At 50.3% G+C, this 11675-nt stretch overlaps 2 protein-coding genes across 11 annotated transcripts in view; one reads left to right on the top strand and one right to left on the bottom strand.

Annotated features, from left to right (window-relative positions):
- Nucleotides 1–9947, bottom strand: part of PAAF1 (proteasomal ATPase associated factor 1) — a 13896-nt gene extending 3949 nt beyond the window's left edge. The window contains exons 1-8 of one of the 3 annotated variants that reach the window (XM_026850248.1): nucleotides 9860–9947; nucleotides 9734–9774; nucleotides 9338–9466; nucleotides 8592–8681; nucleotides 4900–4998; nucleotides 4065–4215; nucleotides 1779–1973; nucleotides 1344–1435 (exon numbers count right to left, since the gene is read on the bottom strand). In XM_026850248.1, coding sequence (XP_026706049.1) covers nucleotides 1344–1435; nucleotides 1779–1973; nucleotides 4065–4215; nucleotides 4900–4935 — 474 coding nt within the window. In that variant the 5' untranslated portion in view covers nucleotides 4936–4998; nucleotides 8592–8681; nucleotides 9338–9466; nucleotides 9734–9774; nucleotides 9860–9947. The remainder of the gene's footprint in view (nucleotides 1–1343; nucleotides 1436–1778; nucleotides 1974–4064; nucleotides 4216–4899; nucleotides 4999–8591; nucleotides 8682–9337; nucleotides 9467–9733; nucleotides 9775–9859) is intronic. The other 2 variants (XM_026850237.1, XM_026850257.1) reach the window with 2 other exon arrangements.
- Nucleotides 425–11254, top strand: LOC113481060 (cytochrome c oxidase assembly factor 4 homolog, mitochondrial). Of its 8 annotated transcripts, none has more exons than XM_026850352.1 (3): nucleotides 425–434; nucleotides 10108–10162; nucleotides 10779–11254. In XM_026850352.1, the coding sequence occupies exons 2-3, from the start codon at nucleotides 10154–10156 to the stop codon at nucleotides 11103–11105; spliced, it is 336 nt and encodes a 111-aa protein (XP_026706153.1). In that variant the 5' UTR covers nucleotides 425–434; nucleotides 10108–10153; the 3' UTR covers nucleotides 11106–11254. The 8 variants fall into 8 exon arrangements, 7 of the variants coding, with proteins under 7 accessions (XP_026706153.1, XP_026706177.1, XP_026706161.1 ...); XR_003398594.1 differs by lacking the exons at nucleotides 425–434; nucleotides 10108–10162 and adding exons at nucleotides 10235–10259; nucleotides 10300–10467 and having other exon boundaries at nucleotides 10552–10837; XM_026850376.1 differs by lacking the exons at nucleotides 425–434; nucleotides 10108–10162 and adding an exon at nucleotides 10022–10080.
- Nucleotides 11255–11675: the final 421 nt, after the last annotated feature.

The raw sequence follows: 11675 nt of genomic DNA on the forward strand, positions 1-11675 counted from the left end.
GCTCCTCTGGCCCCGCTGGAGCAGGTCCGTGTCCTTCTGCTGTTGGTGCCCCCGAGCTGGACCCAGCCCTGCAGGGGGGTCTCCCAGAGCGGAGCAGAGGGGGAGAATCCCCCCCTGGCCCTGCTGCCCCCCCTGCTCTGGGTGCAGCCCAGCACACGGGGCCTTTCTGGGCTGCCAGCGCACGGTGCTGGCTCACAGGCAGTTTGCACCCCCAGCCCCCCAAGTCCTTCTCCTTGGGGCTGCTCTCCAGCCCCTCCTGGCCCAGCCTGGATTTGTGCCTGGGATTGCCCCGACCCCTGGGCAGGACCTTGCCCTCGGCCTTGTTGCCCTCGCTGAGGTTCAGAGGGTCCCCCCTCTCCAGCCTGCCCAGGTCCCTCGGGATGGATCCCTTCCCTCCAGCGTGTCACCGCCCCACACAGCTTGGGGTCGGGAGGAATGGGCTGAGGGTGGGCTCAGCCCCACTGTCCATGTCCCCAACAAAGATGTTCAACAGCGCCGGTGCCGACCCCGACCCCTGAGGACACCCCTCGTCACTGCTCTCCACTTGGACATCGAGCCACTGACCACAACTGAGAGTGTGACCCCCCAGCCAATTCCTTACCCATGAGTGCTCCATCCATCAAACCCACGTCTCTCCAATTTAGAGACAATGGTTCAATCTGCCACATCATCAGGAGCTCCTGTCCTACTGCCCAAGATGGTCCTGATAAGATCATCAGTAGCCAAGATCTCCATCTCCCTTTGCCAAGGGGAGGGAGATAAGATGGACTGGTGACCACCTGAAGTCCCCTTCACACCCCAGTTAAAACCCCTGCCAGAATAAATAGCAACTTCACACCTTTGCTGCGTGAGGCAGCCTGCAGTTCCTGTTTTCACAATGACATCTACTGGCCAATTTTAAATAATCCTCTCCATTTCTGGGTTAAATTAGTGAGCCATTCTTATTCTTCAAACCCCCACATAGAAATCCAGCCAGCAGAAAGAATGAGAAAGCATCCCTTTATGGTACCAGGTTTTAGTCTCTCCCCCACAGAATACAGATGGGGGGGGAACACCGCAGTGTAGGACCCTCAGCCAAAGCCCTCCCTGCCTCCAGCCTGGTTTTGTCCTTTTCTGTGCCACGCAGTGAACCTCACCAAGGGAATGGAATGGGATTAACACTAACCAGTTCAGCAATGTATGTTAGTTTTAACCTTGCTCAATACCTCAGCATAATGCTCTGCACAACCACGTGAACAGCAGCTTATTAATCAAGGAGCTGCTGCAGCAGCAGAGCTGATTTTATAGCAGCATCTCAGAACATTCTCCCAGGCAAGTACTTCGGATAGTCTCCAACTCCTTACCGGCTGCCTGCTCTGCAGTCCCACTCCTTGAAGTTTCTTGTCTTCTCGAGCCAGCAGCAGGATTTTCCCTTCTGTCCCAATCTCACGTTCACCTGACAAAAGGACAACAGTTAATTCCAGCAGTGGCTACGCAACAAATCTTGATGATACCAAAACCTGACAGTTTAGATCACACCCTGCTTAACCTACAGCAACATTCCTCCAGAGCCTCAGGCACCAGCAAGGCAGGCCAGTAATCAAGGAGACCCCAGTCTTAACCACTCAAAACTGCTTGGTAAGGCTCAATTCCTCCTCAGGACTGGAGTGCTCGATTCCCTTCCCTAGGCAGTACCAAAGGGCACACAGCAGCAAGTCACACGCTCGGGATTACCAGTGAGAAACCTCAGCACTTTGGGACAGGGGGATGAAGGTGAATTTTAAGAGAGAGATCCTTACTAGGAGCTTTTTCAGGAATGCCCAGGTTCAGTGAGTTGTCAGCAGTGCCCACGGCGATGCCGTTGACAGGAGAGCCACAGTCAGCGACGACACCCAGACAGGCAGATTTTCCACAGTCCCAGAGACGGGCGGTGCCATCTCTGGAGCAGGAAAGGACATTTCTTCCCCGATCCACAATGGCAGTGTCCAAAATACCTGCATCAAAGCAAAGGCCATGATCAGACAGATAGAAGGCAGAGAGACAGAAAGAACCTCCTATCCCAAGGCAAACTCAACTACAAGCCCCAAACCACCGTCCCCAGGGCAGCACCAGGCAAACTGTGCAGGGTGCAATGTGGGGCAGGGAGCCACGGCATCTAGAAAAAGATGTATGTGGAAAGCAGCAGCTCCCTGCAAACCACAGAGCAAGAGCCACTGCCTGGCACAAAGGCAAGATGTTACCAATATAATGATTGGCAACACCTTGCCTCAGACTGAGGTGATACAGCAGCTGCTGCTGAGTTTTACCTCCAAAATTAACCTCTGACTTGGGCAGAAAACAGTCTAGCCCAGCACTCTTAAAATATTGCTGAGTCCAGATGTGGATAATCAGATAATCCCAGAAGTTGTGTGGCACAAGCAGCATCCATATTATCCAGTGACAGCAACATCAAAAGAGCAGTTTTTGCAGGTGCCAACATCCCCCAACAGTTTTTATTTCAGAGTGGGATGTTTAGTCTAGATGTGAAAAATGACACAGGTTTTTTTTTTGGAAGGGAGCAGTCAGATGGTTAGATTTAATTGATGCTTTCCCTACAGAAGCAGTCATTAAACATGACAAGCTCAAACGACAGGATAAGCCAAGCAAACTGACTGCAGCAGTTTGGGTTAGAGTTATAAGCACTGAATAAACTTCTGAACCATCGGGAGATCAGCCAGCATCATTCTGACCAAGGCTCTGTTACACCGCCTGCCACGTTTTGTTTACAGGACATTTGTAGCAAAGTACTTTGAATCCACACCAACAGAGCACACGGGAACACTGGCAGGTTCAGTGCAAGACAAGCTTCTGAGTTAATCAAGTTTTGGGCTGTCAGCCACGTTGCTTATTGACCTTTTCAGTAAAGCCTTGCACCTCGTGAGACACGGAAAACAAGAGCCTGTACGGAGCGATTAGTTGCTTATGGAGGAGATAACTTAGGGCAGGACTTTGGGCGTCTGTGGCATCATGTGGACGCCACATCCACAACGCACTTGGACTCGCTCACAATCACCCAAGCGTTCACGTGGGCATCCCTTAAGAAGAAATCACCATGACAAGACAGCTTCACTGTGCTCCAGGCCAAGCCTAAACTGGAGTAAAATGGGAGCCTGCTTAAATATTACATATAAATCCACACTGATTCTGAGCAAGGGGGCTGGAAACCCAATCTTCTCCACAAAGATTAACAGGGGCTTTGTGCAGGAACCTGCTTTGATCACAGCTCTCAGAGGTCTTTCTGGGTAGCTAATTTTCTCCACCTCTTGCAGGTCTTCACTAGGACTAAGAGAGCATCAATGGGAGGAGTTTGCAGTGTAGACCCTGAATGCACAGAACAGCACTAAACTCACCACACAAGGTGGCCAATGCATCCCCTACATGAGGGCACGAGGAGTGAAAAGAATTTACTCTCATTTTGAGCAGCGAGACCATCAGCAAGGGCAGAGCTGAACATCTGCCCTCAGCACAAGGGTGAACAAGTTTATTCCAGCCCTTCTTAAGAAATAATCACTTAAGAATCCTTGCAGCTGCTCTTGCTGTGCCTTACTCAACAGCACACATCTTCAAGGCAGGTGAGTTCTGCAAGTCAATAATAAACTGCTATATGTTTTTCTGGGCAAGTGAAAACAAAAAAAGCAGCTCTGGAGCAACTGAAGGCAAGCAGGATGACCTGGCTGCAAGCAGGAGGCATTCCCAGTGCAGGCAACAAGGCTCCTGAATGCAGGTGGGAGCTCCAGGGAGTTGAGACTGCCCTGGAGGAACAGAATGTGCTCTGCCGCCTCCTCCGGCACTCACAACAGGCTAATGGACTGCTTCTTCCCTCTTTTTACCTTAAGTAACAAAGAAAATGCAGGTTGGCGAAAGAAACAGTTTCATCTGTCTAATACAACAAGTCCTTAACTCTGGGAGCTTGATAAAGATACTTCAGACATCAAAACCAAATGTACAGCACAGTGCAGCAGGCTGGTGAATGAACATTAGCTCTCAGGTGCAAGGCAATTATACACACGGCAGATCAAGCATTTTAAAGGATGAGTACTCTGTACCTCCTTTGTGACCTTTAAATGTTACTACACAGCTGGCATCTTCTGCTGACCAGATCTTTAGCTGGGCATCCATTCCCCCACTCAGAACCACGAGGCCCGATGGGAAAAACCTGCAACAATTCACATCATACACATGGCCTTCCAATAGTCTCTGGAAAAACAAAGAACTACGTGCTAGTTCCATTGTTATCATTCTTATGCCAAGCAATTTTTGAGCTATGACACTGGAAAAACTTGGCTTTTCCAAGTGGGTCGAGGATTAAACTCAAATCCTCTGGGTTTGCATTCCTGGAACTGATTTGTCTGAAGTCAAAGAGCTAACAGGTACACTTTGGGCCTCCCTCTATCATTTCAGTAGCTAATTACATAGCAAAGGATACTGCATTTGTTTCTAATAACAGGTTAAATGTCTTTATCCTCTGCCAAACAAGCAGCTGACAGGTTAAGCTCCACAATAAACACCTTAACTGGGAAGGCAACTAGCCACGATGTGGTTAAACCATCACGGGCAGGAATCTTTTCTCCTCACATCATCCTCTCTGCTGCAGAAGAAATTCTGAGCTGGTGCCACCCAGGTGAGGAGCTGTCATTCCTAACCATTCATTTTCATTTTCACCCTGGGACTCCTCTCCGGATTGCTGAGCATCGTTTCCCTTGGGAGAAGTCACACTTTCCAACAGATTTGACTTAAAACCTCCGAGATGTCAAGTTTCAATTAGTTTTTCAATCAAAAGCCAGGTTCTTGCCCGCCCTAGAGCACAGCCTGACCCAAGTCACGGCCAAATGACTTCAGTAATGTCACAGACAACACACAACAAAAGCTAGACGCTCTTACTCTTATTTCTCCATTCGCAGCCTGCCAGATTTTCATGGTCCCATCTGTGCTGGTCGACACGCCAAGCCCTCCACCATTGGAAATATCAAGACAGGTAATCTGCAGGGGGATAAAAACACCAGAAGTTAGCTTTATACCACCCTGCATATAGGCATTTCTGCTCAAGAGCATAACTCCGTACCAGGGGAAGCCTGTGAAGTGCATCATTCAGCACTTACCTCCCCAAGACATACTGCTGGACTCATTTAAAAACACCCCAAAGAGCTTCCACACTCCCAGCTAACAGCTTCAGCCTGGTAATATCCCAACAGTTCAGCAAGGACTCTGCAGGCTTTCTCACATCACCCTCTCAATATGTTTTATGAGATCTTAATTAAGCCCTTAAGGAATCAAAAAACAAGTGGATCCTGAGAAGCAGTTTTCCAGAGGACAAGGGCAACATAAAAAAATCCTTCTCAATTTATCTGTTTACACAGATTGCTGCATTCCTCCTTCAGGAGCAAGCTGCTGATCTGGGCTGACCCACAGCCAGGGCTCAGATGAGTTGGGTGACTGGAAACTGGCACAAAGCACCCCAGATTTCTTGTAATTGCCACCACACCTGACAGAGAATTTGTTATGCTCTGCCTGTGACTTTGCAGAGATCCGCAAAGCAGGGAGAACAAGAAATGCTGAATCAGAAGCCTGCACAGACAGCAGCTGTATTTCAGGTTTACCCCAGGTGAAGCAGAAATCTGGATTGTTCTAGCAACTCCTGTACACAGCTAAGAAACTGAGCCAAGCTGTTCCACGCTAGCCTGAGATAAGCGGCCAGCTTGAGAGTGCCCCAGCTCACAAGCCCACAAGACATTTGTTTGAGATATTTATGAAGCCAACAGCACAGCCTAAATTTTCTGAAACACCAACTCAGAAGTCGTTCCTTATGCAGGCAGGCTAACTCCTCACCCAGGCTGTCACACCAAGGTATTAACAACTGCCCGCTGTGCATAAACACGGGGAGAGCTGGATACTCTTGAAGAGAGCAGATGTTGATCTTATATTCTTGCAAAAGGGGAGCCTTTCCCATAACGCCATCCATCACTGCTGCCATTTGGGAAAGGCAGATGCATTTTTGTTGTATAACAAGTATCGTAGCCTGGAAAAGAATGACTAATGCCTTCCAAGTGACAGAGATATTTCCAATACATATTGCAGTGACACTAAAAAGGCTAAAAAAACAACTATATAGGTTTTGTTAGAACAAAGGTTAACATTAGTGTTGCATCCTGCAAAAAAACAATACAATATCACAGCTACGTAGCGGAATAACTACCTTGTCTTGCAAGATTTAAATTCTGGGGTCATGATGTATTACCTCCAAAAGCTTCCTAATAATTGCGTTTGCACTCTGCAGATTAAAAGAAAATCCTACAGTGGTAAAATCCACTGACAGAACCGAGAAATGCAGATCCACCATCAGAAAGTCAGATCACGGTTCCATTGTCATTCCAAGCCCTCACCACCACAAAGTGCAGGTTTCTGGTCTTAACATGCACAGTCTGTCAGTCCCAAGGACCAGGTAAAGGATGAGGCTGCTCATCTTCATCCCAGGCTTCAGATTTTCTGAACAATTAATTACTTTCAAACAGGACTGGGCTTTGTCCAGCCTCTTGCAGGTGCTCAGCCTTAGCTAGCAGCCAGCCTGAAGAGACAGTTGGATTTACTATCACATTCACAGGGAAACCTGAAGATATGAGTAGATTGAGAGACTTTGCCAAGAAAAAAACTGACAGCTGGAAGCCTGAGATTTGACAGTGCTCTCGGGCAGACCAAGTACATAACAGACCTGCATCAATCTCCAGCTGTTTCCAGATTTTGAGGACGTTCTATGGCATCCTATTGCTGCACGTGCATCAGCCAGGGTTTGTGGGGACATGTCACACTTCAGTCACAAGTTTTCCTATTCAAGCAAGAGTCAGACCAAACTGCTCTCCTCAAAAGCTCCAACAGCTCAAATCACAACTAATTTTAAGAGGGTGCAGGATCAATACTCAACCTCCACTTGAAAAAAAAAAATAATTGGGGATTAAAACAGGAATTAGAAGATTTAAATAAGAGCACAAAGTGATGGTTTAGCTGTTAGAATGGCTGTTAAGTACACTGACTTACATACTGGTAATGTGAGAAATATATAAAATGCCACTCATGCTACCAATATAACAAACCAGTCTGTGGTAATTTGCTCCCTAGTTAAAAACAAACAAAAAAAAGCAGCCTGTGAAGGTCATTCAAACAGGAACGAAAAGTCTCACTGACATCTGACAAACCTCCACATTTTCAGGAGGGATATGTAAACAGGCAGGGCCAAGCATAAGTGCTCAGCACAAGAGACAGCAGGTAAAAAGGGTAACTGGAGCTTAGACCACATCAGCTTTAAACTCATCTACATATTAATAGATACTGCTTCAGCTGCTTTCCAGAGGAGAGATCTGCAGTGCAGCTGTAACCCATCACACCCATTTGACAGCAGACTAAACACACCCGCATTTCCATTTTGCTGTGCTTTGAATGTTGATTCCATTTATCACACAAAAGGGCAGCTGGGGACTCTTAAGTACCACAAAGCTCAGAGAAGTGATTCACCTCTGTCTCCGGAGCTGCCTTACTGCCAAGCTCCGTCTCTCAGCAGAGCCCCACTTCCTCTTAAAACAGCTGTGGAGATGCAGAATTGCCTTTATGTCAAAACACACCTTGATTTATACTGCTTTTGAGCTTCACTAACAGAGATTGACTTTTCAGCATTTTCACCTGGGTTTATCACAACAATTTACTCAATAAATCATGAGACAAGTGTTCTGAAACTTCTCCAGGAGCCTTCAGAGGACTCTCTTTAGGGCAGCTGGCTGTACCTGCAGGCTAAACACTCTCTAGCTGCTCAGATCATTTCCACATCGGGTTAAGTGTCCAGGCAAAGCACAGACTACTTTCCAGCAAAGCCAAGCTATGTGCTTCTCTTCAGTGAAAAAATGAAATTTCAGGTCAGATTCAGCCTTTCTGTATCGCTGTTCAGCGAGAAGCTCTATTTGTTGAGCCTCCAGATCGATGGGGGTGCAATAAGGAAGGTTATTCAGCAAAATGAGTAGAACTGCTTTTAAGTGAGAAGCTCATGTAATTTATTTATTTTTTTTAACACAAGCTCAGCCTTTCTGGTCTCTGAATTCCCACCAGGTCAAGATGAGTTTATACAGCATTCAATTCCCAGCCCCTCAGAAATTTCATATGGCAAATATCAAAGACAGCCAATTTCACTACATGGAGGCAAACAGGTGCTGTGAACTGGGAACTGATCTGAACCAGTCAGAGATGAAAAGCTCAGTGCCTGGAACCTCTTATTTTTACCTTGGTTTTCGACACACTAATTTACAAATCTTATTCCTTTAAACAGGGATCTGTCATGGGCCTGAAAGAAGCAGAAATTAGATCATTTGCCAGAAAACAGCCTAAAGAATTTTAGCTCTCCAAGTTTCTACGGTTCTCCAATCAATCAATCAAGTTCTCCAAGTTTCTACGGTCTGATTTGTTTCATTACCTACTTCACACACAAAGTCATGCTGGAGGTCACCCCTCAGAATGAAAACTCAATGGTCAGAGACACACTGTGAAAGTTCACGGTCGCTTCCAGTTACTTCCCACTCAGTTTCAAGGTTACTTACACTTTTCTGATGAATTCTACAAAAGGTTGTGTACGGAGCCAGGAACTTTGTGGACACATTCTCGTGAGGACAAGAAATAAGAATACTTCTCTAGAAGAGGAAAGAGAGGAGATAAAGAATTAGAAGTGCTGTTAATCCTACTGAAGAAACACAGAGGCTGCCAAGGTAGAACTATGATCTGGACCTGGCTGTGGTCTCTCACAGTCTGAATAGTGATGCAAAGTGCAGCATTGGGTTCATCTCCTTACACATTATTTAACCAAGTAACAAGCAATAGACCAAGAGGGAATGGCCTGAAGCTGCCCAGGGCAGGGTCAGGCTGGCTCTGAGGAAGGATTTCTGTGCAGAAGGGGCTGTTGGGCGTTGGAATGGGCTGCCCAGGGCAGGGAGGAGTCCCCAGGATCCCTGGGGGGGTTGAAGAGTCGGGTTGAGCCAGCGCTGAGGGATCTGGGGGAGGGTCATGGTGGGGCTGGAGGAGCTGCAAGGGCTTTTCCAACCTTGATGATTCTTTGATCCTGAAGATGCAGACCCTCGGTGGCAAGGGACAGCTGCTACAGCCTGACCACCCACAACACACAGCCCCAGCTTGACTGTGGGATGCTACAGACCAACTCTGGGGCACTGTACAGGTGGGAGGCCCAGGGCATCTGGATCAGACCACTCAGGGGACTGGGCAACAGCTTTAAACTACTATTTTAACTATCATAAGAGTATCACCCCTTCGCACGTGGAAGACGGTTACCAACCCCCACTCCACCTCAGCCCTGGTACCTTGGTGATTTTCCCAACCACGAAGCCTTCGGAGGCCACGATGTCAGGGATGCCCCCAGTGCTGAGCCCACGGCGAGTCAGGCTGCCGTACAGGGTCGGCTTCCCTGCGGGGAGAGCAGCCATTCAGCTCGGCCACCCCTCAGACCCACCTTCCCCTCAACCCCTCCTAACCCACACAGCACCCTCACATCGACCCTCACCCCCTCCTAACCTACGGGGCACCCGCATAACCGCCCTCACCCTCTCCTAACCCATAGGGCGCCCTCCCCAACCGCCCTCACTCCCTTCTAACCTACACGGTTCCCTCAAGCCCTCCAGACACCCCCTCATCCCGCCTCCTCCGGGGCCTCTGCAGGCCCCTCAGCACTCACCGGGGCTCCGGCAGCTCAGCCAGGCCTCACCCTCGTCCCTCCTGCGGAGAAAAAGAGCGGCGGTAGGCGCGGAGCAGGGGAAGGGGCCCAGGACTAGAGAAGGAAACCCAGGAAGGCCATGCCCACCTCAGCGCCTGGTTCCAGTCGCTCTGGATCCGCAGCGTCGCCGCCATCTTGCTGAGGCACCCGCACCCCTTCCGCCTCCTTCCTTCCCATCAGCCCCCGCGGGGCGAAACCGGAAAAGGATGGCGCTCTCCAATGAGAGAGCGCTCCCGCCGCAACGCCCCGCCCCGGAAGTGCCTGCTCGGACGTCAGCCTTAAAGGGGTCGCGCTACGCTGCTGGGCTGGTATGGGGGGCGGGCCGGCATCGGGGGGCATGGAGGGTGCTGGGGAGATGTAGGAGGGAGGGGCTTAGCGCCTATGGGAGGGGTATGGAGAGTGCTGTGGGCCTGTTGGGAGGAGCATAATGGGTGTTGGGCACCTGTAGGGGAGACTAGCATCCATGGAGGGTGCTGGGCACCCATGGGTGGTGGTGGTATGCCTGGGGAGGTGCTGGGAACCCATAGAGGGGATGAGCAACATGGGTTGGGGGATGCTGGGCACCCATGGGTGGTGGTGAGATGCTTGGGGAGGTGCTGAGCACCCATGGGAGAAGGATGGAGGGTGCTGGGCACCCATGGGAGAAGCATGGAGGGTGCTGGGCACCCACAGGTGGTAGTGGGATGCATGGGGAGGTGCTGGGATCCCACAGAGGGGATGAGCAGTATGGATTGGGGGGTGCTGGGCACCCATGGGTGGGGGCAAGGTGCATACAGGAGGTGCTGAGCACCCATAGGAGGATGCATGGGGGGTGCTGGGCACCCACGGAGGTGTGGGGGCTGCATGAGAGGTGGTTGAGGTCCTCCTGGGGTTGCATGGAGCATATGGGGGCACCCATGTGGGCATGGAGGGTGCTGGGCACCCACAGGGGTGTGGTAGGGGGGTACTGAGGGTGTTGAGCACGCTGGGAGGTGCCCCCAGAAAAGGGAGCCGTTGACCCAAATAAAACTCTCAAGGGACCAGCAGCACCCCAACGCCTGCCACCTCCCTCCAGCGGGGCTCAGCCATGGCAAGACCTGGACACGCCTGGAGCCGCCTGTCCTTGGAGGAAGATGAGGAGGCCGAGGACCCGTTGGATGCCATGATCTCGCGGACAGGCTGCGCAGCGCAGCACCGGGAGCTGCAAGAGTGCATGGCGGAGCGGCAGGACTGGCGGCACTGCCAAGCCCAGGTCCGGGCTTTTGGCGAGTGCATGGCCCGGCGGCAGCGCCCCGAGGAGCCGCACCGGGCAGCCGGCTCACGCCAAACCAACCCCTCACCCACCAGGGACTGAAATCACCAGGGAACCCCCACTCCTAGCACCACAGGAATGGGGTAGCTGTGCCATTTGACCCCTTTTTTCGTGTTGTTTTTTTTATTGAAGTGGGTGGAGGCACTGGGTAAATCCACACTAAATTAAATCTGGTGACATTTGTTGCTCTGGCTAAAACGTTCGTCTTCATCTCCACTGCTGGGGATAACTGGGAGCTCGGAGGGGATGGCTGTGGGGTGAAACGGGGATTTCCAGCCCAAAATGTCCCAAATGAGGAGCATTCATGGTACCCAGGCTGGGACTCAGATCCACAACAGCCCTTCTGTGGATTTCCACTCTGTGTCCTTCCCTGCGCCATCCCAAGGCTTTTCACCGCAGTGACAACCTCATGTCCCATGGGACAGGATTTTTGGGGGCAATTATCTCCTGGGAAGGCCCAGGTGCATTAGGGATGGGGGGGAAAAAAGGCTCTTCCAGAACGGAATAATACTCTGAGTAAATAAGCTCTGAAAAAGAAAATAAAATTGTTTTTTGTAGACTGGAAAGGGAAGGGTGCCCGTGGCTTTTGCCAGGGGGAAACATTCCAGGCTG

Source organism: Athene cunicularia, assembly GCF_003259725.1.
Source record: "Athene cunicularia isolate RWA chromosome 1 unlocalized genomic scaffold, athCun1 chr1_part1, whole genome shotgun sequence".
Classification (NCBI taxonomy): Eukaryota; Metazoa; Chordata; class Aves; order Strigiformes; family Strigidae; genus Athene; species Athene cunicularia.